Genomic DNA, 27,790 nt, shown 5'->3' on the forward strand with positions numbered 1-27,790 from the left:
GCAGGCAATGCCATGCTGCTGGTCAAAGTGATACTCATATATCACAGCCCTCAGGCCAAATTTATGGTCATTTATGAACTGTTTCTTTTTTAATAAATCCATTTTTGTACAAAAAAGTGAGAAAAAAAATCAAAACATGAGAACAAAGCTAACTGAGCACATGTACTTCAGCCAGAAGATCACAATGCAATGTCATACAAAGCTTGCCAAACCAATAAACATGCACCTTGGCATAAAAGCCAAAATGCATTGTCTCGCAAGCCACACTGGCTGCCTTTATGTTGAGAAATGCATTAACAGTTTATGCAAAAAGGTTCAAACAATCAAAACATAAGGACAAAGATAAACATGTGTACTTTAGCTCAAAGACAAAAGTACATGATCATGGAAATACAAGCAACATGACCGGAAGGCTAGAATACATGGACATACAAGAAGAAACTGATGTTTCTCTCTACAGACATCATCAGAGACAAAAATATTTAAAATGCTGAGATTACTAGGCAACCTGTAAATTTTATTACACCACACAACCTGAGGGTACCAGGAAGCAAAAGTCACATTTGCATAACACACTGTTTCTTCCCGACATCTTTGATCGTTTTTCCTTTCATACTTCTTTCTACTTTTCACATTTCTCTTTATTCAATCTAATTCTTGATATTAAATTTCTTTTTGTTCATTTTCCTCTCTTTTACTTTTAACTTCTCACTGTCTTTATCTACCTATTTAGGCTAAGGAGAAGTTCATTATTATTTTTTTTTTAAATTGTAAGGCTCACTTGGCTATGGCAGGATGGGTTTGAGGGTAGAGGAGTAGCAGATGAAACTGGAATCCTATCCAGGGTCCTCATGATTATCTTTGCTCTTTGCTTATTGTGGTTCCTTCTGACGACTCCATTGCAATATTTGGTCTTTCATTTGATTATGTTTGTTCCATATCCTTATGCTGTGTGGACTGTGCTTCCCCACAGACGGACCTCTGGTAGCTTTTGCCTGGTGCTGCATTTGATCCCTGGGAGTAACTGCTGAAATCTATCTAACCTTGTTCTTCATGACATCTTTGATCTTTCTTTCTTTCACATTTATCTTTATATTCATTTTCCTAATTTATTTATTTTACTCTTAGTTTCTCTCTTTCATATATATATATATATATATATATATATATATATATATATATATATATATATATATATATATATATATATATATATATATATATATATATATATATATATATCTATCCCTGTGCCGTAAGAGGCGACCAGGGTTGCGTCAGGAAGGGCATCCGGCGTAAAACATGTGCCAAATCACTATGCGCATCATACGGATGATCCGCTGTGGCGACCCCTAACGGGAGCAGCCGAAAGAAGAAGAAGATATATATATATATATATATATATATATATATATATATATATATATATATATATATATGTGTGTGTGTGTGTGTGTGTGTGTGTCGAGGGAGACGTTACCTCTTACTTTTATTTGTGTAAGGCTCATTTGACTGCACCTGGATGGGTTTGATAGTTGAGGAGTAGCAGCTGAAGCCTGAATCCTATCCAAGTTCCTCCAGATGACCATCTTTGCTCTTTGCCTATTTGGGTTCCTTCTGATGACTTCATTGCAGTATTTGGTCTTTAATCTGATTTCATTGATGATACTATTTGATACATCAAAATAAATAGATGGGGAAAGTCTGAACCAAATACAATTCACATGCTGAGAGAGATATCAACTGTATGTTGATTACCAATGAGACAAACCCACAAGAAGAAATATGAAATCCAGGATAAAGAGATTGATGAAACAAAATAAAAAACGAGAATGACACTTGGGAGAGCCATCTCTCAAACCTCCGCAAGGCTGAACAGTTTGTTTCACGAAAAAAAAGTTTTAAAAAAAGTATCCCACCGAGAGGCCGGATCTACATCCAGGCCTCAACCAAAATCTTATCTGCTTGTTCTTGTCGCCTCCCCAACTCATCCACCAAGTTTTGCCATAACCAATCCAAAACGTTTTGAAATATCATGCTATATATCGTTTTTGGCCCCATCTCTCAATGGTGAAGCATCATTTTAAAAATAAAAAATTGTGTCCATATCTGGATCGGATCTTCACCCAAATCGAGACATTTCATCCTTGTCAGACACCCAACCTGTCCACCAAGTTTCATCCGAATCCATCAATAACTTTTTAAGATATCCTGCTCACAGACAAACAAAACAGACAGGGGTGAAAACATAACCTGCACCCACCTTCAGCAGCAAAGGTAATAAAAGGTGGGAATTAAAATGTACAAAAAAAATGTATAAAAAAGTCCAAGAAATACTGTGATGGGTCAAATTTGGCCTGAAGTTTTGCTAATAACTATAACTAACTTGCCATAAATGACTATAATTAACCTAGCATGAATGAAAGACACAACACTACTTACATTAATGTTCACTTCCTCACTAATAGGATGAAGGGAAAGTCTTTAATCACTCAAAATGAGATCCTCAGCTGGCTGATGTTGATCAAATTGATCGGTCTTGCAGCATGAGATTCATTTTGCCGTCTATCACACGCGTATTTAAATTACTTACACAAGTCAAATAGAAACGTCCTTGACAGCCAATCATCACCCAACTGAATGTTTCTTTTTAACAAGATAGAGGTTCATGGAAGAGCAAAGTGACAGTGGTTATGAACAGAGTATAACAGCAGGGCAATAGTTATACACAATATGCAATGGAATTAACAAACAGGCCAGCAGAAGTGAGTAGGGGAGGAAACACTGCAACCTGCAAGCAAGATGGTTGGGTTAGGAAGGGTTAATGAAAGGAATAAAGATTGTGAATGGGATAGGGGATGACAGGAGAGGGCAGTGCACCACTTGTGTGAAGCCATGGAAGGAAGAGATTGATAAAACAGCCTCTGGAAGGTGGTTACAAGAACGAGAGAAGCGAGCCAATTATCTGTTAATGTCAATGACAACATTTTCACGATCGGGAATTTCGTAATTGTTAACTATTCCACTGTTTTCTCATCTGACAGGACAGCACAGAGGAGAAGTGCATTTACTTTTCAGCTTTCTAGTCTGGGTTTGATTCCCAAACCTCCTATAAACGGTCAGATTGTTGTTTAGCAGGCAAGGTGTTAAACAACAAAACTCTGTACCTCAGTTGAATGATAAGCTGGGTGTCCCATCTGATAACATTAGCTGGTGGACTTAATATCCCACTGTCAGGTGTGCCAGGAGCATTTCAGAATTGGGGGACAGTGGAGGGAGTCGGGAAAAAAACACATGAAAAGAGTACTTTTTCATTACAAAAAGGTTGCCTTTTGAACCAAAAAGGACACGTTTTCCCCGTGTTAAGGAGCCTCCCCATCCCGAAAAAAGTCACTTTTCACCATTAAAAGAGCAAAAAAATCCATTTCCCCCAAAAATATTTAGTGGACACTTTCCCCCGACCGACTGATCCCTCCCCCATCCCTCCACCACTTCCGGTGCCTTTTCCGCTGTCTTTCACGAAGAGTACACAAGTTATTGCTGGCTTCCTGGCCAAATTCGAAATTCCTGCCACCTTCAAGTGAATAGAAGCCAGTTGGTAAAAGACTTTGGCTAAAATCTTTCACTGGCCGACCCCACAATGTGGGAATAATAGGGGCTATTGAAGAATCGTAAATATATGAGTCACTTTTGTTCTCACTTGACAATAGCTTGATTTTTCAACACATAAAAAGAAGCAGGAAACATGATGATCAGTCGCAATTGCCAATACTGTAAATGTCAAATTCCCGAAAAAAAAATTACTGCCTTTTATAAACAAGTCAGGTTTAATTTTGATCCACCCTCGGAGACAAAAATAAAACATAGAGGAAAGTCAACTGAAGTAAATTGGAGAGAGAAACAAGGAAAAACATGTGTCGATAAAATATGACTTGTATTTGATCTCATTATTGGTTTTTGAAGCAGTATTTTTTTCAAAACACCATGTGACCACTGACATTACATACATGGTTACAGGAGACTCCCAAAGCCATGGTTGTTTGGATGAAAAGGGAAAATGTTGCTGCTCAGCATCGGTAAAATTAGCATCTTGTGGGACACCGACCTTGGACACTGGAGGTTCGAACACGCTTCTTGGATTTGAAAATGGAACAAAAGGACTCTGTGGGAGGTAAAATGAATGCGGGGCACATTTCATTTTGAAACAGTTCTTGTGTCTGTGGTTCAGTGCGTTTTTGTATAATGAGGAATCTTACACATTCTGAAGTTCAGAACATTTGTAGCTTTATGTAATTAGCTAAGAGATCTTGGGACCAAACTTTACAAGGTGCAAGCAATTGAGGCATGCCATTATTTTTTTCTTCTCAAGTCCTTTCATCTGGCAATAAAATTTATGTTTTGGATATGTTGACACTTATTATAAATCATCATACAAACGCATTACAAAAAATATGTCTTCAAGAGCACAAAGCTTCGCATATACTGTTATCAAACACAATCATTGATCACCATAGTCTCCACAGGCTGTTGCACAGCAGGATTCCAGGGGGATGCTTGATGGGTCGGCTGATTTGTTTTAAAAAAAGCATTTGTCAGACCCCACTCTGTGACTGGAGAAATCTGTAAACAACATACCGACAGAACTCTGGCAAGAGATGCTTTCCAGAACATTCTTTCACATCTCCAGCAAAAACTTAACTCGCCGTCTGTCAAGATTCAATCTTCCTAATGAGTGAATCTTTCACTGGGATTCAAGCATAAATTTCGTCCACTAGTCACATCATGAGTGTGGTGTTGCCATGCCCACAATGCAGTGTCTCCTTTAGATTTGGGGGAGTAATTTAATCCAAGGAGCATTAAAAGGTTTAAGGAATGGGATATTTATTGGCACCCAGAAGCCATGATTTTTTGCTCATTATAAACCTACACGTATGCTTGTTATAATGCCATAAGTTACATTAATGTGATATTGTTTGTTATTTCATAGTCTAATCCAGAATTTTGCAATGGCATAAAATTAAGGATTGTACTAAAACTGAGCAAAAAGATGTCATGAAATGTTTCGGCAAAAAGAATGGTGGCTCTGAATGAATCCAATAATGCATTGTTATTGTGTATATGGTGAAGCTGGGCCCTCATTCTACAGTGGTCAAAGGGCAGGTGACTAAGCATGTAGGTTTGCCAATACATACATATATATATATATATATATATATATATATATATATATATATATATATATGCATACATTTATACATACACAATGTCAAGGCTCGTATAAGAGCTAGCACACATAACGCATAGCAAGGGGAGCAGGAGACAGGAGGGATGGGAGAGGGAAGCAGAAAACAATGGGGAATAGACACATGAGGAGATCTGTGGAAGGGAGAGGGCTGGGGTGGGGTACATGGGGTAAACAAGATGGACACTCCAGAGACTTTAAAGAAGGAAAGCATGGAATTTGAAGGAGGTGGGTTTGGGGTGGATTAATGGAGGTAGAAAACATCATGGTTTTGGATGGGGGAAGATATGAGATGGTGGTGAACAGCTAGCTATTTTGAAGACCTGGAGGGAAGAGTGGGATTGAAGAGTGAGTGGGAGTTTGACTCTTGAAACCTTGAAAATGACCCCAGGTCAGGATGGCTGGCAGGTGTGACCGACTCACAAACTGTTGCCCAAGTGAAAGCATAAATCATGGGGGATCACAGCATATGGTTTGCCAAATATTGTTACGAAAATGAAAATCTCTGTCTTTTTGCCTCGGCCACTGAAGGTGGATGGAGATTATGTTTTCACCCGTTTGTCTGTCTGTCTGTGAGCACAATATCCCAGAACGTTATGGACAGACTCGGATGAAACTTGGTGGACATGTTGGGTGTCTGACAAGGAAGAATTGATTACATTTTGGTGAAGATCCAGAAACTAGAATTCTTCAAGTGAGTCTTCACAATTGAGAGATAGGGCAAAAAAACTATATATAGCACGATATCTCAAAAAGTTAATTGACGGATTCAGCCGAATCTTGGTGGATGAGTTGCTCCATGACAAGAACAAACTGATTATATTTTGGTTGAGGACCAGATTCTCGACACAAGTTCCTTGTAAGTTACTCATAAGTCGAAACACGTCGAGGTAATGTTTAGCATACCCGAAACTTATTTTCTCCGTCAAGGCACATTTTCTTTTTTTCTCCTTGACTCCATGAAGGCACGTGACAAAATATCTGAAGTTGTTGTTGTTATTGTTTTTTGTGTTTGTCTTGTGTCCTCTCATAAGGACACAAGACATAAACTGTTCAGCCTGGCAGAGGTATGCACTCTAACGAGTGCCATTCTCATATTGTTATGTTTTTCTTTTATTAATTGGAGCAGTCAATGATGTACTCATTACAAGGGAATGTTACAACAGCCTCATGTAAAAATTGTAGCAGGAAATCAAGGACAAATGCCAAGGGATGTTGACCAAAAGTGGGCTCTTTCTTCACAGCAATCTGCCTGTGGATGAGGTGTGTATTGTGCAGACCAGCATTCATGAGCATAGCTTCACCAACATAAATCACCTCCCATACAGCCTCGAGCTTAGAAAAAGTGATTTACTTGCTTGACCTTTGAAGTCCCACCTGCATGACCGTCAACGATCGCATAACGTGCCTACAACTTATGGCCAGCTTAGCGGAACGTGCGAGTCAAACGCTGGCATACGTCGTAAAATTTCAAGCATGCTAAAATTTGAGGACAACCGCAAAGTACAACGATGAAAGCCAGCGTACTACGACGTATGGCAGTGTTTTTCAGCGTGCTCTTAATGTTACCAAAACTTACCCATAACGTATTTGACGTGTGCCAGCGTTTTAGACAATTTTTCATAAGTCGGCATACGCTGGCTAAATCGTCAAGGTGTGACAGCACCTTTACCAACGTGGAGTGTTTAAGTCAGTCAATCAAAAAACACCATACAATACTGAAAAAATAAATTACATTCACAAGTTCTTGAACGTTTATATCTCGTTACAAAAACCTTTTGAATCCTCCTTGTATCATGTTAATTGCTATCACAGAGATAATTGTATCTTTGTGCTATCTTGTTAATTTTTATGCACGTCAATGATTGTCATTAATATGATTTTGATTTATTTTAATAGTTAAATTTTTTTAATACCCTTTTCACCGAATAATGATTATTTTTCCCTTTAATGTTTGGCCACAGACATACCGACAAACAGTAATTAAGGGGAAAATTGAGTTATGTATGCAAGTCATGTTTAATGAGTCAAACTGTCCAATAAATAAATGTGCAAGGTTATAAAGCACAGTCTGATATTGCTCCAGAGAGAAATACATTGTTGCTAAAAAGTGCATTTGAAAAATCCAAATGATTATTATTATTTATGGGATTGAACACAAGGAATGCAAGTGAGATAAATAAATGGGGTTTTTTTATTATTTTTTTTAAACACACCACAAAGTAAAGCTTCCAATGTTAAATAAAGAAAAGCAAATTCGTTTTATGTTCTTCACAACAAACTGCTGTAAAAGATTCATGTTCTCAGAGAGAGAGAGAGAGGGGGGAGAGAGAGAGAAAGAGAGAGAGAGAGAGAGAGAGAGAGAGAGAGAGAGAGAGAGAGAGAGAGAGAGAGAGAGAGAGAGAGAGAGAGAGAGAGAGAGAGAGAGAGAGAGAGAGAGAGAGAGAGAGAGAGAGAGAGAGAGAGAGAGAGAGAGAGAGAGAGAGAGAGAGAGAGAGAGAGAGAGAGAGAGAGAGAGAGAGAAGCAAGATTACAATTTTCAACATTCTTACCTTTGGATTGAAGCAGGCACCATTTGGTGTTGACATCATTCTTTCCGTTTGAATATTGCATGGTGTATCCCTCCAGCTTCCTTGGCTTTGGCTGAAAGAAAGACTAAATGTATTAGAGAGTTCATATAACACAATACCCATTGCAGTATTCAATTGTAAGTGCTGTATAGACTTCAATTTTAATAAAATAATGATTTTAAAGATTGTTTTTAAAAATCTGGAAGTTTAGTGCTATTGAAACAATGTTAATGTGTTGTACAACACCTGATAGTACATGCCCAAGTACTGCAAAACTGGAGGTTCTTGGAAGTATTATGAAGGCAATTTGTGTTTTCCAGTATGCAAGTATCCTTACTAAAATTCACGGACCAGTGTTTGTGCGTTTGTTTGTGGGTTTGTTTCTCAGGCTACTCCTCCTACAGTTCTGGCCCAATTACATCCAGACCTGCTGCAGAGGATCAGCATAACTACGATAAATTTATAGGGGTATTTTTATCTTTGCCAGTGGTCTTCGGGGGAGGTGAAGGGGGACGCAAATTTTCGATGTAAATGTGTATGGTGTAGCGCCGCCTCCAGATGGGGGAGGGTATTACAAGTCTCCACCATTTACAGCGCTGTATTTTCCTGTCCCCACGTTTTCTCGTACAGTGAGGTATTTTGAATTATAAGCAGTAGGTATATTTTTGCTTCATGCATGTAACCCGGGTTATTATTTTTCCCATACAGAGCTGGCAGGTGCCGATACACCACCCAAATAAAGGTATGCGTCAGAAGAACATGTTGCATGCTTGAAACAAGATCGCCCATCGGGCAGGTTCTCTGCTTGTCTCATTCAATTTATATAAAATAAAAATTATAAAAGTCGTACAAATAAATAAATTCAGGGTTTTACCACCATTAACACAGTGTCTATTACATCACCCCATCTAATGTGTTACATCAGTTATCTGTGCCTGTTGTTTTTGTCCTTTATAACATCCTTAAAAACAGTAACTTTCCTGTTTGGAATGATTTTCAATTTTGTTTAACTGCCAGGCCAGCAGACTGAGTAAAAATATTATCTCACTCAACTCTGCACATGTGCGATTGGGACTAATTCAGAGACAAAGTAAGGTAAAATGGCAAACTCGTCTTCCGATTCATTTTATTACTTGTGTTCAAAATATAACATTCAAATTAAATATTGCTCCTCAATCATAAACTGAAAAGACAGACAGACAGATGGACATGAACCAATTGCTTAACTGCCAAAGGTCTCCATCAGAAAATCAACCTCTTAAATTCAGGCAGCTCAGGTTGAAGGGATAGTTGCAATGTTTTTAATAACACACATGAATTGTGGTTATCATTTGGTAATGCATATTGGACCGGGATTAAATTACAAGTTAGGCCTGCTGGATCACTGTGGCATGACATGAAACGCTAGGGCAGATATTTGGAATTTTGCCATGGTACTGGTACACCACGGCCTACTCTCTTTAAAATGTACCAGGGGATGTTTAAGATTCACCAGCAAATGTGAGCAGACAGTCCCTGGTTTAACATACATCCGATGCATGGAATACTCATTCATGCAATGCCTCGTATTATGAAGTACCAGCCCGATAATTTATGGTCGGGTTGGGAATCTGACCCACACTAGACCGTTCAAAGGCAAGTGTGCTATATCTGCCCATTCCTGTAGGACATTAATTTTAGTTGCATGTGTGGAGACAACCAATTTCTTTCTATGTGTTGAGATGTTAATGAAAAAGTTCAATCAATCAATTGGCATGTACAGTAGAACGTGAACTTCTTTACTCATAGTAGTATTCATGACTTTTAACAGAAATGCAACAATTACAAGGCAGATGAAACAATGAAAAATTAATGTACACATTGGCTGATAACCAAGTAACGACTTCATCTCAAAGCCATCTCATTGCATATGTATGTGTTCCTGGAACATTAGATTGTATCACAAAAGATAAGCAAGATTGATTTCATACAATAAATTGTATGTTCTATATTCATTCTTCTTTCATGAACATCAACAGATCATGATTGTATATCAACACACAAAGCAAGATAGAGCATTTAACAATGCAGAGCCTCATCTATGTATATAAATGACAGTAGATCTAAGAACCAGTGCAGACTCACTTACTCAGGGCCAGATTAACCTTTTGTGGGCCTGGCACCAAACACATTCGTGGACCCCCATTTGTCTCCAATTCTCTTTTTCATGAAGACTTTCAACGACTGATGAAGTCGCTGGAGGAATTAGGTTTTTGGGTTGTCCATCCGTCCATCCGTACGTACGTATGTAATTCCATCCATGCTAATTTTTTCTGTTTTCTCTGAAACCACTTATCCAATTGACAATAAATTCTCACCATAGGTGCAACTACTCATGAAGAATGTTTCAATAATTATGACATCATAGGTCATGTGGTGTGGCAGCCATGTTGGAAAAATGGAAAATTTTGCACCACTTTATCTCTGAAACCGCTCCATGGAAAAAAAATTGAAACTTGGCACATGTCAAGTACTCCCCATGGGAAACAAGTGCGATTTTTGATGACATCATAGCTGGCTTTGTCATGACGTCAATTGCATATGTCAAATGCTTTATCTGATCAGTGTGAAATGACATACATAATTGCATATGTCAAATGCTTTATCTGATCAGTGTGAAATATTTTTGAGGGTTATCTAGGAATAAATTGTATGAGGGGAAAAACATTGATGTCATCGGTCACCTGGTTCAGAAGCCACACTTTTTAAACATAAAAACCTTCAAAAATCTTATTTTCAGAAACGGCTGAACAGATGGAGGCAAAACTTATCGATGAGGAACAAAAAGTTCTCCACCTATGATGTCACAGATCACATGATTTGGCAGCTCTGCATTTTTGAAGAATATTTCGATTCTCCAGAACAGCTCAAAATATTGAGGGGAAGCTTCAGCCAGGTTCCCCAAGCCTTGGCAATACCAAGGTGTTCACAAATCATTAAGAGATCACATGAGCTGGTAGCCACATTGGATTAAACAAAAATCTTTCAAAAATTCTTTCTCTTGAACCGCTTCATCAAGCGACGTGAAACATCACAGTTATGATACAGTAGTCATGCGGAATACGTTTCGTAAAATATCCAGTATAAGCATGCTGACCCGATGACACGATGCTGACGTCATGTACATCGATTATACCAACACATCACCTCCAAACTAGGAGGCATCTGAATGGTCCCCAAGCCTTTGCAGACTGACATTAAAGCCAATGTTCACAAATAAATGAAGCAAGAGATGTCGTCAGTGTCATGTCATAGAGTCAGTGCACTTCTTTAGTTGAATTTAATGTTCCTGGCTGCAAACCTCCTGACTGGTCTCAGCATGGCCGAGACAATGTGCTCGCATGGCAGGCGACACTTGTTGCTGGCAAGTCATGCAGCAAGCGCTGTAATGGGACTCGATCTGTGCCCTTCTGCCTCGACAAGTTAGGGGGTTTGATATATATATATATATATATATATATATATATATATATATATATATATATATATATATATATATATATATATATATATATATATATATATATATATACACACACACACACACACACACACACAAACAAATACATATATGTATATATATATATATATATATATATGTATATATATACATATATTATATATATATATATATGCATATATATTATACATACACATATACCTAAATATTGTTACGAATTCGCGCCCGCCGGCGTGCGATCGGTGGATTTCCACGAATAGCGACCGCGTCGCCCACCGGACAGACAATTCAGTCCTGATCCTCCTGGAACTATCGCCAGAAACCAGTCACGGGTGGGGGTTTAACCTCAACACAGCCCAGTCCGCATTCTACACGCGCGAAATAGGGTCACTCGCCGAATATCGAAATACATAAGTACTCGCGCGGGTAACCTACCGAGGGGCCTTACCTCGCCGCGGTCGGCTTGGGACACGAACTGCTTAAGCGGTTCGTTCCGTTCTACAGCGATAACCGAGCGGGTATTATCGCCGACCTTGACGGATCCGATTCTCCTTACCAGGTGTTTAAAACCCAACTAATTATTCCACGATGCAAGATGGCATTTTCAATGGGGAATAGAGGATGCAACGAACGGGATACATTTCACAAGCAAAGACATTTATTCACTATCTACACGTATACAGGCAAGGCAGTCATGCAATGTACAAGAAACAAAGAGAAAGCAATACCACCGACTACAATGAGAATGTATATGCACAGTCACTTAACAGACGGAGCCATGACATTCATTCAAAAACCCAAAAGAAACACAAGAAAAGACCCCCTCACAGACAAGGGGGTCAGGCTGGACCACTTGGGTCTTTATGGCACGGGACCTGGGAGACCGAATGGATCCCGCGAGACCGTAGCAGGTTACCTGCACCCTTGAGGTGCCTCGATGGTCGGCGAGCGAGCTCTCGCACTCTCTCCCCCACGGACACGTAGGTTCGCGCCCCACAGCCGGCAGAGCTGCGCCTCCCATCCGCATCTCTGGTGCGTCGCCCGGACTCTCCACCGACCCACGCCTCTGGTGTACGGGTCGCTCCACAGACCCAGAGACCAAGACAAGACCAGACCAAGAGAAGGGCGCAAAACGAAGAGAGGAGACCAGACCAGGAGAAGAGCACCAACGAAGAGAGGAGAGCAAGGCTCGCGGCTGTCTGCCTTATATAGCCTGGGGCTCCGCCCTTCGCCCCTCCCCGTTTTCGGCTCCGCCTCCCTTCGAGAAGCTTCTCGAAAAGGGGTGTTTCTCAACTCCTACCGCCTCACTCCTCGTATCCACCAATCGTGAGCAAGCTGCCTCGCCCTTCTCGTCACACCAGCCTCGGAGAAAAAAGGCGGTAAAAAACCCACACTCACCATTGGAAGTTTCTTTTCCTCGTTCTTTTACGCCTGCGTTCTCGGACCCCTTTTGAACGCGGAAAGGGTCGTAGCGTGGTCTGTGGAGGATGGCGTTCGATAGCTGGCGTAGCGGCGGAGATGGTTAGATGGTGGCGTACTTGTTGTGGCGATTGTAGCGTGGTTGACGTTGTGGCGTGGTTGGTGGTGGTTGTTGTTGGCATTGTGATTGTTTGGGGGGCGAAGTTGGTTGCTGTAATGGTGGTCGTGATATGGTCAGTCCAAAATAACGATAGCAACAGAAATACCTACCTCAAAGGGTCACAGCACGGTGAACACGAAAAATCCTTCTAAACAACGGTGGGTAAACCTATCTGAACACTCACTTAACGGTATAATTGATCGAAGGAACTGATCTAAGTGTTACGGCTGTGGAAGTTCTGCGAATTTCCACAGCCGTAACACTATCCCTCCCCTTTTTACAGACTCGTCCCGAGTCGTCGAATTTTCGTGTGCCATCATGTGTAAGTTCTCCCCCAGTACGATTTACCTTCGGATCTCTGAGTGCGACATTCAGTGTATTCGTGTCCCAAAAATAAATAACCTACGGGCTGAGTAACTAACTAAACAAACCCACTCATGCAGACGACTTAAATAAATTGCCGGCGCGACGACAAACATGCAGGGGGCAAGCACAACCATGTACAATCTTAACCTGAACTTATAAATTTTATACTAAACCATGGCCCAGGATCTATTGACTCTGTGGGAAAGAACAAAAGTCACAACCACTGCAGGCGACAGGGAATGTGGCCAGCTGCTCACACGCAGTCCAAGGCCTCCCCCTTCTGAAATGAACGCAGTGAACAAAAGCGGTGCACGGGCTGCCAGTGCAATCCCGTGATGTGGCTGCCTACAGGGCAGTCCCTGCAGTACGCGCGACGACCTGACGCAGCAAACAAATGTTGCACGGACCGCCAATGCGGTCCCGTGATGCAGCTGCCTACAGGGCAGTCCCTGCAGTACGCGCGATGATCCTGCTGCACATGGCAATGAATGGGGGGCAAATGCAAAACAGGGCAGCAGGCATGGGGCCATGGCATAGGCAAGCAGGCAAGGCATGGCAAGGCAAGACAAGGCCATTGTAGAAAAACAGCCGGCAGATGATACGACCGGCACAGGCCTTGCAGCAACAGCCAGCAGATGAACGACCGTGGGGAAACAGCTCACTGTTGTAGCAAAACTACAGTAGGCCTTGTAGCAAACAGCCCGCAGATGAAGGTGGCCAGCCTTTGCCTTGAAATGGAGGTTGGTGGAGGGAGTGTGGTGGTGCTGGCCACTCGGATGGTGGGCTCAGACATACCCTACTGTCTCCCTCCCAACCTATCGCCTTTGCCTGTCTCTGTTCATAACCACTCCGTTAGTTTGCAAACATCCAAATTTAGCCCCATCTTTTTCTTTTTTTTTTACTTCCTTCTATTAATTCGTCTCCCTAACCCCCTTCATTGTCTTTGTCCGGCTAACCTATCACGTCACCTAGCCTACTCCCAACCCCTACATTCCCTTCCTGGAAGGGAATAAGGGAGAGCTAGCGTCCTTTGTCGAGGCCCATTTCAAGCCTCAGAATGGCCTCCTCAGATTTCAGCGATCTTTACCCAAACTGGGTCCAGCGACCCACAACAAGAGCGAAGGGTTGGATGGTGCGGAGGGGTACACTTCCTAATGTACCCTAACCATTATTAACCTTAAATTACCCCAGGGCTTTCAACAAGCACCTCTCGCTTAAACTATCGGTTCTAGCAACCAAGATTCCTGTCGCCTGTGTTGGTGTCCTCACAATTTTGGGCCTTGCCCTCTAATTTTCTTCTCGTGCCCTTGCACGGTCTCATGGCTGGGAAGCGTGGCTCCCTTGGCAGGAACTACCCTCTGCCGATTCTCCAACGATGGCATCCCTGGGCACTACACTGCCTCCGAGCCTACCAGCTCCCTAAACACCGGGGAGTGCCCTCCATGGCGACTCCCCACCGACGCTCACGTGGCAGGCTGGCGCCCGGGCCCCTTCCCTGGGTGCCCGTGCCCACGACACTGCAGACACGGCCAATGGTGCCCCGGGCCCCCGCATCATGCGGACGCACCCGTGCCCACTATGCTATCCCGGCCCCCATTGGACCCTTGGCCTACCGCGGCCGACTAGCCCGGTGCACCCACTCAGCGATACTCACCGTTCGCAGCCACGCTCCCAGCCCGTCAACAGGGCTCCTGCAACCCTCCAAATGGGTATCGAGCCTACATTCCCACCAACAGCAAAACGACCTCCATTTGGTCAATTTGACTAACCCCCCAACTCACATTACTCTGACCCCGGGGTCCCTTGGGCGGGAATCACTCCTCCCCCCAATCACTCATCACACCATGCATTCCACAATCACTCCATACACTCAGACCCGCTGGCCTCACTCACTCACCATGTTTCCATTTCATTTCACTCCATCGCTGAACACTCCCATTCTTCTTAGTACATCCCATAACTACCTCGTGCTCCCTCGTCGTCCCTTACACTACAGCACATTCCATTTAACACTACGTAGCTAAGCTATGTCCCCTCTACACACTCACAGTCTGCCACTGTCCTCAAAAATCATTTCCCATATTCCATCCGAAATCTCAACTACAATCCCTCTAACTAATCCATTCCACGGGCCCCCCATGAGGACATCCCTGCCCCATGGAGCCAGTCTAGCTAAGCTAACCCTTCCCCCTAACAAGTTGTATCCTGTGCCCAGGCAGGGGGGTCTGCCACCCCTTGCCCGGGAATCCTGTTCACCCGAAGCGAGGCTTGCTTTTTTTTTTAAAAAGCGCTCGCACTCGCGCGGCAACTCGCAACCTGCGCTCTTTTACTCCCGTGACATCATGGCAGCTGTTCGTGCATCTCGTCCCTCCTTGTACGGTACCATCCAGCAGGGATACCCCTCCTGCCGGATTCCAACCCTACGTGCAGCCAGGACGTCACCCTGCGCATTCAAAAGCAAACCTCGCGTTTCGAGGGGTTCCCCACACGAACACATGTGCTCTGCCCATCAGAGCTTCACACACACGCTCGCGTGGAGAACCCATCTGGTCCAAATCCACATCCAGCCTACCTTCTGTCCATCCGCGGGATCGGCTAATCCACCACGTGTGTTTACGGACCGGGTTTCACTCCCGCAGGCACGCACGTGGCGGCCTCGTGCGTTGCACAGCACGGACCCTGTACGCGCTGCCATGCAAACCCGGAGTGGTCCCCAATGCAGCTACGGCCGCTAGTCGGCCTTTGTCCACCGTCAGGCACCGTCGTCGTCGCACTCTCGCGCACAAACTCCCACGTGCCACGAGGCTCACACACCTCGACATGACATCCGGACATGCGGTTGCATGTTCGCGCATGCTGACCACCATCTCCCTTGCATACCGCTCTCTCGCACACACGGTCTCTCTCGCACTCGGCCGTTCACTCACGCATGCCATTTCCCTCGCACATGTGGTTCCACTCACACAGGGGGTTTCACTCCCACTCGGGGTCTCATCCACACACGGGGTCTCTGTCACACATGCGGTCGCTCTCACACACACCCTTGCACCCACGCTATGTATGCGTTGCAGCACGCATTTCACCATGCTCATATACACACATTTTGACACACACACACCGGGACCACACTCATAACCACACTGGGGATTCGTGCCACCCCAAGGGTTTCCGGGGCTTCTATACCCCCCAAGCTGTCCGTGCACCCGTCAACAGCACTCGCCCCCCCCCCCTAACTCCGTGAAGCTCAACCGAACCCACCTGGTTGTGAACCGCTTCAAGGGGGCATATTCCCTCCCCTCGTTCCTGGAGGAGGCTATCCAGCTGCTCGCACCGGGTCTCGAGACATCCCGCGAGCTCGCCCCCATTATCCTCCACTACCTCCGTGTGTGTGTGCTCGTCCTTCACCCCGTCTTTGTCGTGTAGTCTCTCCTCTACCGTTTCCATCTCCCGCGTCTATTATTTCTTTTATCTCGTCCATTATCTCCGTCGTCTCTACGTGTTTTACACACGTCTCAGTCACCCCTTTTAATTTTTCCCTCTGTCACCGTTAATGTTTCCGTCATTGTTTCCTCCACGCGTCTCGTCCTACACGTCCCGCGTATTAGTTTGTCCTCACCCGCCTCCATTGCGGAGCCGACAGAATCCACACTCCCCCTCAGCTCGTTCGCTCCAGCACGCGGCGCCATTTTGCCTGCCTGCAGGCATTGCCCCACTCGCCGCATCTCACCCCGCATTTTTTTCATTTCGTTTGTCATATTTGCATTCATTTTGTTATTCATCCTGCACGCATTTGTTTTTATTTCATTTGTGTTTGTTTCCATTTTCTTATCCATTTCGTTCATTTGTTGCGTATTTCCATCCATTTTCTTATTCATGCCGTTCATTGCTCCCATCAATGCTTCCAACATCCCTCTTACGTCAGCTAACCCCGTGGTAGTCGATTCGCCATTATCGGGCGCGGATCCGCCGGGGGCTGGGGAAGGATTTTGATGGGGGAGGGGAGAGGGGGTGTCAAAACCTGTGGCCGCCGCCGCTGCGCCCATTTCAGACTCTGGGTCCGTTTGTGGGGGAAATTCAACCTGCACATTAATGCGATTGTCCTGCACGGGGATTTCATCCTGGGCTATGGAGTCTAACATCTCTAAATCTAATACCCCCTGCTCCCATTCGCCTTGAAAAGCCATCTTGTTTCTCGGAATTAATTTTAATGCTCGTGGTTTGGTGGGAATCGAGGGTCGCTCCACTCACCCCTGAACCGATTCCCGTTAATTTAGTTTGGAGACGGAAGAGTTTGTTTCCCGCTCGCTGACACCAGTGTTACAAACTTGCGCCCGCCAGCGTGCGATTGGCCGCTTTCCACTAATAGCGACCACGTCGTCCACCAGACGGACAATTCAGCCGTGACCCTCCTGGAACTATCGCCAGACACCAGTCACGGGTGAGGGTTTAACCTCACCACAGCCCAGTCCACATTCTACCCGCGCGAAATAGGGTCACTCGCCGAATATCGAAATACCTAAGTACTCACGCGGGTAACATTCCGAGGGACCGTACCTCGCCGCAGGTCGGCTTGGGACACGAACCGCTTAAGCAGTTTGTTCCGTTCTACAGCAATAACCGAGCGGGTATTATCGCCGACCTCAATGGATCCGATTCTCCTTACCGGGTGTTTAAAACCCAACTAACGTTTTCCGCGATGCAAGATGGCATTTTCAATGGGGAAACGAACGAACGTTCTCCCCATTTTCAATGGGGAGAACGCAACGAACGGGATACATTTCATAAGCAAGGACATTTATTCACTATCTACACGTATACAGGCAAGGCAGTCATGCAATGTACAAGAAACAAATAGAAAGCAATACCACCAACTACAATGAGAATGCACATGCACAGTCACTTAACAGTTTTACTTAACAGACGGCGCCACGACAACATTCATTCAAAAACCCAAAAGAAACACAAGTAAAGACCCCCTCGCAGACAAGGGTGTCAGGCTGGACCACTTGGGTATTTATGGCACGGCACCTGGGAGACCGAACGGGTCCCACGAGACCATAGCAGGTTACCTGCACCCTGGAGGTTCCTCGATGGTCGGCGAGCTCTCTCTGGCACTCTCCCCCACGGACGCACAGGTTCGCGCCCCACAGCCGGCAGATCTGTGCCTCCCGTCCGCGTCCCTGGTACGTCGCCCGGACTCTCCACCGACCCAAGCCTCTGGTGTACGGGTCGCTCCACAGACCCAGAGACCAAGACAAGACCAGACCAAGAGAAGGGCACAAAACGAAGAGAGGAGACCAGACCAGGAGAAGAGCGCCAACGAAGAGAGGAGAGCAAGGCTCGCGGCTGTCCGCCTTATATTGCCTGGGGGCTCCGCCCTTCGCCCATCCCCGTTTTTGGCTCCGCCTCCCTTCGAGAAGCTTCTCGAAAAGGGGCATTTCTCAACTGCGACCGCCTCACTCCTCGTATCCACCAATCGCGAGCGAGCCGCCTCGCCCTTCTCGTCACACCAGCCTCGGAGAAAAAGGCGGTGAAAAACCCACACTCATCATTAGAGGTTTATTTTCCTCGTTCTTTTACGCCCGCGTTCTCGGACCCCTTTTGAACGCGGAAAGGGTCGTCGCCTGGTCTGTGGAGGATGGTGTTCGATATCTGGCGTAGCGGCGGAGATGGTTAGATGGTGGCGTACTTGTTGTGGCGATTGTAGCGTGGTTGGCGTGGTTGATGGTGGTTGTGGTTGGCGTTGTGGTTGTTTGGGGGGCGAAGTTGGTTGCTGTAATGGTGGTCGTGATATGGTCGGTCCAAAAATAACGATAGCAAAAGAAAAACCTACCTCAAAGGGTCACAGCCCGGTGAACACGAAGAAATCCCTCTAAACAACGGTGGGGAAACCTATCTGAACACTCACTTACCGGGATAACTGATCTAAGGAACCTCTATGGTGGTTCTGCGAATTTCCACAGCTGTAACAATATTATATATACAATACATATATATACACACATATACATATACATATACAATACATATACAATACATATACATATACAATCCATATACAATACATATATATATACATATATATATACATATATATATATATATACAATACATACATATATATATATATATATATATATATATATATATATATATATATATATATATATATATTGTTGTGGTTACCAGATTCGCAAACCACCATTCAGGTCCCTTAGGTGAGGTATCTCGGCAAGTATATGTGTAGTTAGGCCCAAACCCGTTGTCTAGTGGGAATACATGTCATTTATGCGAGCTGCGACTCTTCAGGATAGCCGTTTTTCTTTTACTATCTTTATTTTGGACCAACCGCCATGATCACAACCACAACATCAACCACCAACCACAACGCCGCTTCACCACAACCGCCACGACCTTCACGTCACACCTCGCAACCGTAGCATCGCCACCGTTCTTGCCCCGCTGTGGGTACCGGTGTTGGATTCGTGCAGAGCGCGCGTCGAACAGCGTGTACAAAATCACGGATTTTGTGCTTCAAAAACGGATCAAAAACGACACACGCCCACTTTTTGCCGTCCAATCGGTGAGCGAGGGGCGAATTTGGCCCCGCCTCCAGGACGATCGATATATGCAAATTTGTGGATCAAAAAGCCTTCACGCCCACTTTTTCTCGGGCCAATGGGGAGCGAGGTGAAAGGTCGAAGGGAGGGGGTCAAAGATGAGAGGGCGAAGCTACGGGGGGATAAAAGGACCGTGTTCGTCAGTCAGAGCAGTGTGGAAGTCTGGAGCCCGAAGCCTGCAGTAGCTGGAGAAGCTGGAGGAGAGGTCAAAGAAGAGTCCAACGGAAGAGTCCAAAGAAGAGTCCAACGGGAGAGTCCAAAGAAGAGTCCAGAGTCGGAGAGTCCAGAGGCGGAGAGGCGGCAGCGGCGAAGGCAGACGAGGGGGTGCTCGCGACGGTGCCGGGAGCTGCACGCCCGAGGAAGGCCGGCAGCGCGACCTGGCCGAGGTGGAGACGCACACCAGGGATAATAAAGATCCTCTATACCCCGAGCATCAGCAACCCCCTCCTGTTTCCCCCCGCGCTGAGATAGTGCGACCAAGGGGGCCCCTTTCCCACCCCCTACCAGACACCCTCCGCGAGGCCCGCGGGTTGGGGCGCCATCGCCGCTCCGCGTCTCATCACCAGACGGGTAGGCGCGACCCGGTCTCGGCCTCAGGCCCGCCTCATCCTTGAGGGTATTCTTTCCTTGGTTTTGGGTATGTGTTGTCGGCGCCGTCTGTGAAGTAGAATTGTATAAGTGTTGCCGTGTGCTCGGTAGTCGGTATTAGCTCTGCATTGTTTTCGCTTTTACATTTGCTTGTTGTGTAAATTGCATTGTGTCTTTTCTGTGTGCATTTGGTGGAATTGAATATGTGTGCTTCCCGTGTGCCGCGAATAAATGTGCTTTTGTGTTGAACTGTTTCCCGCTTCGCTTCGTCTTTTCCTCCATTGAATCCCCATCTTGCTTCACGTAAAGGGTTGGTAGTGGGCTGAATACACCCGATAATTAATCGAACCGTCGAGGTCGACGATAACACCGCTCGGTTATTCTGATAGTACGGAACGGGTCGCTTAAGTGGCCCGTGTCCGAAGTCGACCTGCGGCGAGGTGCGATCGCCCGGTCTACCCTCCGCGTGGGTACTTAGGTAGGTCGAATTCGGCGAGCAACCCTATCCCACGCGGGGGCTGATTGGCTCGATCGCGGTGAGACCGAAAGGTCCACCCGTGACTGGTTCCCGGCGTTAGTCCGAGAGGGTCACGACTGGATTGTCCGTCCGGTGGGCGACGTGCCGCGATTCGAGTTACGTGGCCGTCAGCACGCCGGCGGGTGCGAAATCCGCAACAATATATATACAATACATATATATATATATATATATATATATATATATATATATATATATACATATATATACACAATACATATATATATATATAGAAATATACATATGCAATACATATATATATATACATATATATATATATAGAAATATACATATACAATACATATATATATATACATATACAATACATATATATATACATATACAATACATATATATATATATATATATATATATATATATATATTGTTGTGGTTACCAGATTCGCAAACCACCATTCAGGTCCCTTAGGTGAGGTATCTCGGTAAGTACATGTGTAGTTAGGTCCAAACCCGTTGTCTAGTGGGAATACATGTCATTTATGCGAGCTGCGACTCTTCAGGATAGCCGTTTTTCTTTTACTATCTTTATTTTGGACCAACCGCCATGATTACCACCACAACCACAACATCAACCACCAACCACAACGCCGCTTCACCACAACCGCCACGACCTTCCCGTCACACCTCGCAACCGTAGCATCGCCACCGTTCTTGCCCCGCTGTGGGTACCGGTGTTGGACTCATGCAGAACGCGCGTCGAACAGCGTGTACAAAATCACGGATTTTGTGCTTCAAAAACGGATCAAAAACGACACACGCCCACTTTTTGCCGTCCAATCGGTGAGCGAGGGGCGATTTGGCCCCGCCCCCAGAACGATCGATATATGCAAATTTGTGGATCAAAAAGCCTTCACGCCCACTTTTTCTCGGGCCAATGGGGAGCGAGGTGAAAGGTCAAAGGGAGGGGGTCAAAGGCGAAGTTACGGGGGGATAAAAGGACGGTGTTCGTCAGTCAGAGGAGAGTCGCAAACGAGAACGAGAAGGAGTCAGCAGGACGAGAACGAGAGAGAGTCGCAAACGAGAACGAGAAGGAGTCGGAACGGAGGGGACGAGTGTGGAAGACTGGAGCCCGAAGCCTGCAGTGGCTGGAGAAGCTGAAGAGAGTCGGACGAGGGGGTGCTCGCGTCGGTGCCAGGAGCTGCACGCCCGAGGGAGGCCGGCAGCGCGACCTGGCCGAGGTGGAGACGCACACCAGGGATAATAAAGATCCTCTATACCCCGAGCATCAGCAACCCCCTCCTGTTTCCCCCCGCGCTGAGATAGTGCGACCAAGGGGGCCCCGTTCCCACCCCCTGCCAGGCACTGTCCACGAGGCCCGCGGGTTGCGGGGCCATCGCCGCTCCGCGTCTCATCACCAGACGGGTAGGCCCGACCCGGTCTCGGCCTCAGGCCGCCTCATTCTTGAGGGTATTTCTTTTCCTTGGTTTTGGGTATGTGTTGTCGGCGCCGTCTGTGAAGTAGAATTGTATAAGTGTTGCCGTGTGCTCGGTAGTCGGTATTAGCTCTGCACTGTGTTTTCACTTTTATGTTTGCTTTTTGTGTAAATGGAATTGTGTTTTCTTTTTTTGTGTGCATTTGGTGGAATTGTATTTGTGTGCTTTCCGTTCGTCGCGAATAAATGTGCTTTATTGTTGAACTGTTCTCCCGCTTCGCTTCGTCTTTTCCCCCATTGAACCCTCATCTTGCTTCACGTAAAGGGTTGGTAGTGGGCTGAATACGCCCGATAATTAATCGAACCGTCGAGGTCGACGATAACACCGCTCGGTTATTCTGATAGTACGGAACGGGTCGCTTAAGTGGCCCGTGTCCGAAGTCGACCTGCGGCGAGGTGCGATCGCACGGTCTACCCTCCGCGTGGGTACTTAGGTAGGTCGAATTTGGCGAGCAACCCTATCCCACGCGGGGGCTGATTGGCTCGATCGCGGTGTGACCGAAAGGTCCACCCGTGACTGGTTCCCGGCGTTAGTCCGAGAGGGTCACGACTGGATTGTCCGTCCGGTGGGCGACGTGCCGCGATTCGAGTTACGTGGCCGTCCGCACGCCGGCGGGCGCGAAAACCCGCAACACTGGTGTCAGGTCGTGCGATACAAATTCATTGCCCTCCTCGCGGCACTGGTATCGGAGAACAGGAAAACGGGCTCTCCTGTCTCCGGCTAAATTCACGGGAATCGGTCCAGGGGTGAGAGAAGCGACCCCCGATTCCCTCCAAATTACGAGCGAGCAAATTAACCCTTCACGAGAAGCAAGATGGCGTCTCAAGGCGAGCGGGAGCCGGGGGTATTAGAAATGTATATGTGTAGTAATGTAGAGTCCATGGCCCAGGATGGAATCCCCGAGCAGGAAATGTTGATTGTGCAGGAACACGGACTCGCCCAACTGAACCCAGGGCCCGAGGTGGGTGCGGCAGCGGCCGCGGTGTATGACACCTCCCCCCCCCTCTCCACCAAGACCCTTCCCCAACCCTTGCCGAAACGGCTCAGCTGAGTGCATCCAACATGGCCCAGCTATGCGCCATGCTGGCGGCAATGATCGAAAAAATGGATGCAAACACAAATGAAATGAAAAACGAAATGAAAGACATGAACAAGCAAATGAATGAAGTGAAAACGACGATGGATGCGAATACACAACAAATAAACGAAAAGATGGATACAAAAATGAACGGAATGGAAACAAACATGAAAGAAGAAATGAAAGAGCTGCGGGGTGAGACGCAGAACATGGGCCGATGCCTGCAGGCGGGCATGAAGGCCGTGAGCAGGGAGCTCAAAATGGCGACTCCACGTTTCGGAACGAACGAGCTGGGAGGGGGTGCAGCGGCTGACAGGCCCGCGGTGGAGGCGGGTAAGAAAATAATTCGGGAGACAAGAGACGAGGTGAAAGTAATTGGGAGGGAGAGAAAAGAACAATTAATACGGAAAGCAAGGATGAGGTACGCGGAGATCGTGAAAGAGCAAGGAGTGAAAAACAGGGAAGGACGGGAGCGACTTAAAGAGAAAGCAAGGTTGACCTACATAAAGATAAGGGAAAGACGCCAGAAAGAAGCGGAGACTAATAGACAGGAGGGAACAACAGAAACTTATAAATGTATAGAGACACGGGAGACAAAAAAAATGGAGGAGGGATTGCACGGTGAGGACGGGTTAAGTGACGCACACACACACACGGAGGTAGTGGAGGACAATGGGGGTGAGCTGGCGGACTGGGTAGAGACCCAGTGCGAGCACCTGGATGGCCTCCTCCAGGAACGAGGGGAGGGAGTATGCCCCCTTGAGGCTAGTCACGACCAGGTGAGTTCGGTCGTGCTTTGCGAGGTTGAGGGGACGAGTGCTGTGGACGGGTGCACGGAGAGCTTGGGGGGTGTAGAGGCCCCGGAGACCCTTGTGGGGACACAAATCCCCAGTGTGGTTGTCCCTGTGTGTGTGGTGCAAGGTGTGAGTGCGTCCCCGTGTGTGGAAGCGACCCCGTGTGTGAGTGGTGTGGTGGCGATGGTGCCGGAGTACGTGCTTCCCAGCACGCCGTGTGTGGATGAGGCACGAAGTGTGGATGAGGCACCGCGGTTGAGTGCCCCCGCGTGTGTGGATGAGGCACGGAGTGCGAGTGAGGCACCGCGGGTGAGTGCCCCCGCACGCGTGAGTGAACGGCCGTGTGCAAGGTCGCTGTGTGCAAGGGAGACCGTGTGTGTGAGAGAGCGGTATGAGAGGGAGATGTCGGTTGGCATGCGGGAGCACGCAGCCGCGTCTCCCGGTGTGAGTTTAATGGAGTGGACTGTGTGCGTCGTAACACGCAGGTGTGCGTGGGTCGAATGGCGACGACGGCGACAGAGGAGAGAAAGCCGAGTAGCGGCTGTGGTTGTTTCGAGGACCGTGCCGGGTTCGCCCAGCAGTGAGCACGCGGTTCGTGCTGTGCAACGCACGAGACCGCCACGTGCTCGCTTGCGAGAGTGAAGTCCCGGTCCGGAAACGCACGCGGTGGATTTGCCGATCCCGCGGACGGACAAAGTTTAGGCAGGTAAATGGATTTGGACCGGACGGGTTCTCCACGCGATCGTGTGTGTTAAGCTCCAACGGGCAAAGCACATGTGTTCGCGTGGGGAACCCCTCGAGACGTGGGGCTTGTTTTTTTATGCGCACGGTGACGTCATGGCTGCACGTGGGGTTGGAATCCGGCAGGAGGGGTATCTCTGCCGGATGGTCCCGTCCAAGGAGGGACGAGGAACACGTGCAGCTGCATGACGTCACGGGCAGGTGCAAAGTGCGCGAGCTCTGAGTTGCCGCGCAGGTGCTGCGCATGGGAAAAAAAAAAAGAAAAAGCAAGCCTCACTTTCGGGTGTACAGGATTCCTGGGCAAGGGGTGGAAGACCCCCTTACCTGGGCACAGGATGGAAACTAGTTAGGGGGAAGGGTTAGCTTAGTTAGACCGACTTCATGGGGCAGGGGTAAGTCCTCATGGAGTCCGTGGAATGGATTAGTTAGAGGGATTTAGTGAGCTTTAGGTTGGGAAATAAAATGATTTATTTGGAGACAGTGACAGACTTGTGAATGTGTAGAGGGGACGTAGTTTAGCTACGTAGGTTAAAAGGAACGTGCTACTAGTTTAAGGGACGACGTGGGAGCACGAGTTAGTTAGGGGATGTAGTTAGAAGAATGGCAGAGTTCAGTGGTGTGTGTGTTGAAGAGTTGGTGAGTTGTGAGGTGAGTACTTGTTGAGTGAGTGAGGCCAGCGGGTCTGTGTGAGTGGAGCGAATGGGGAATGCATGGTGCGATGAGTGATGGGGGGGGAGGAGTGACTCCCGCCCAAGGGACCCCGGGGTCAGTATAAAGTGAGTTAGCTGGGTTAGTCAAATTGAAAAATGGAGGTCGTTTTGCTGTTGGTGGGAAAGTAGGCTCGAGACCCATTTGGAGGGGTGCAGGAGCCCTGTTGACGGGCTTGGGAGCGTGGCTGCGAAAGGTGAGTATCGCTGAGTGGGTACCCCGGGCACCAGGCTAGTCGGCCGCGGTAGGCCAAGGGCCCATGGGGGGCCGGGATAGAGTAGTGGGCACGGGTGCGCCTGCTTGGTGCGGGGGCCCGGGGCGCCATTAGCCGCGTGGGCAGTGTTGTGGGCACGGGTGACCCTCGGAAAGGGGCCCGGGAGGCCGGCCTGCCACGTGTGCGTTTCAGGGGAGGTGCCATGGGGGGCACTCCCCGGTGTTAGGGAGCTGGTAGGCTCGGAGGCAGTGTAGTGCCCGGGGGTGCCATAGCGGGAGATTCGGCAGAGGGTCGTGCCTGCCAAAGGGAGCCACGTGTCCCAGCCAGGAGACCGTGTGAGGGCACGGAGAGAAAATTGGGGGGCGAGGCCCGAAATTGTGAGGACACCAACACAGGCGACGGGAATCTGGGTTGTTAGAACCAATAGTTTAAGCGAGAGGCGCTTGTTCAAAGCCCCGGGGTAGTTTAACTGTTAAATGGATAGGGTAGATTAGGAGATGTACCCCTCCGCACCATCCATCCCCTCGCTGTCGTTGTGGGCCGCTGGACCCACTTTGGTTAAAGATCGCTGAACTCTGGGGAGGCCATTCTGAGGCTTGAATTGGGCCTCGACACAGGATATTAGCTCTCCCTTGTTCCCCTCTGGGAAGTGAACGTAGGGGTTAGGAGTGGGCTAGGTGACAGAATAGGTTAGCCGAACAAGGACGATAAAGGGGGTTAGGGGACGATTTATAGTGGGGAAGTAAAAATAAAAAAAAAACAAAAAAATTAAGGGGGCTAAATTGGTTTTTCACAAATTAAGGGAGTGGGTATGTACAGTGACAGGCAAAGGCGATAGGTTGGGAGGGAGACAGGTAGGTAGGTCCGAGCCCGCCTTCCAAGTGGCCAGCACCACCGCACTCCCTCCACCAACCTCCACTGAACGGCAAGAGCTGGCCAACTTCATCGGCTGGCCGTGTTTTGCTTCAAGGCGGAGGCCGGCCAACTTCGTCTGCAGCTGCTGTGCTGCAAGGCCTGTGCCGGCTGGATCGTCTGCAGCTGCTGTGCTGCAAGGCCTGTGCCGGCCAGTTCATCTGCTGGCTGTTTTTCTTCAAGGCCTGTGCCGGCCAGTTCATCTGCCGGCTGTGTTTGCCTGCAACGGCCTGGTTCTGTGGGCTGAGTTTGCCTGCAGCGGCCTTCTTCTGCGGGCTGTGTTTGCCTGCTTGCCTTTGCCATGCCATGCCCACTGCCCACGTTCACCAGCCCCGTTCAATTTTTGCTTTGCCCCCCCCCCCTGTTCATTTCCATGTGCGCCAGGATCAAGGCAACAGTTTGCAAGCTGCAAGAACTGCCCTGTTGGCAGCTACAACACGGGCCTGCAGTGGCAGCCCGTGCACCGTGTTTGTGTCCATGCATCCATTCGTTGTGCTCATTGCGTGTGCCACTTGAGCTGGCACGGAGACTGCGTTTGTGCAGCCCATGCACCGTTGTGGTTCACTGCATTCAGTTCAAACCGTTCATGCATCCATTCGTTGTGCTCATTGCGTGTGCCACTTGAGCTGGCACGGAGACTGCGTTGTGCAGCCCAAGCACCGTTGTGGTTCACTGAGTTCAGTTCAAAAGGGAAGGCCTTGGACTGCGTGTGAGCAGCCAGCCACGTTCCCTGTCACCTGCATTGTTTGAGCCAGAGACTGCATGCGGGCAGCCTGGCTCCCTGCTAACTGCTTTCTTTTTGCAGAGTTCAATGATCCTGGGCCATGGTTTAGTGTAAAATTTGTAAGTTAAGGTAAGATGTACTGTAAATATGAGTGCGCCCCCGGC

At 47.3% G+C, this 27,790-nt stretch overlaps 1 protein-coding gene across 5 annotated transcripts in view; it reads right to left on the reverse strand.

The window, feature by feature from the left end:
- The window catches only part of LOC147032671 (uncharacterized), an 83,350-nt gene that overhangs the window by 12,812 nt on the left and 42,748 nt on the right, over window positions 1–27,790 (reverse strand). For 3 of the 5 annotated variants that reach the window (XM_085870458.1, XM_085870459.1, XM_085870462.1), the window contains exons 6-8: window positions 7,795–7,885; window positions 4,510–4,620; window positions 4,008–4,162 (exon numbers count right to left, since the gene is read on the reverse strand). In XM_085870458.1, the coding sequence (XP_085726584.1) occupies window positions 4,008–4,162; window positions 4,510–4,620; window positions 7,795–7,885 (357 nt within the window). Of the gene's footprint in view, window positions 1–4,007; window positions 4,163–4,509; window positions 4,621–7,794; window positions 7,886–23,700; window positions 24,156–27,790 lie in introns of those variants that run through there. The other 2 variants (XM_085870461.1, XM_085870460.1) reach the window with 2 other exon arrangements.

Source organism: Eptatretus burgeri, chromosome 2, assembly GCF_056783735.1.
Source record: "Eptatretus burgeri isolate ZD-2024b chromosome 2, Ebu_testis_v1, whole genome shotgun sequence".
Classification (NCBI taxonomy): Eukaryota; Metazoa; Chordata; class Myxini; order Myxiniformes; family Myxinidae; genus Eptatretus; species Eptatretus burgeri.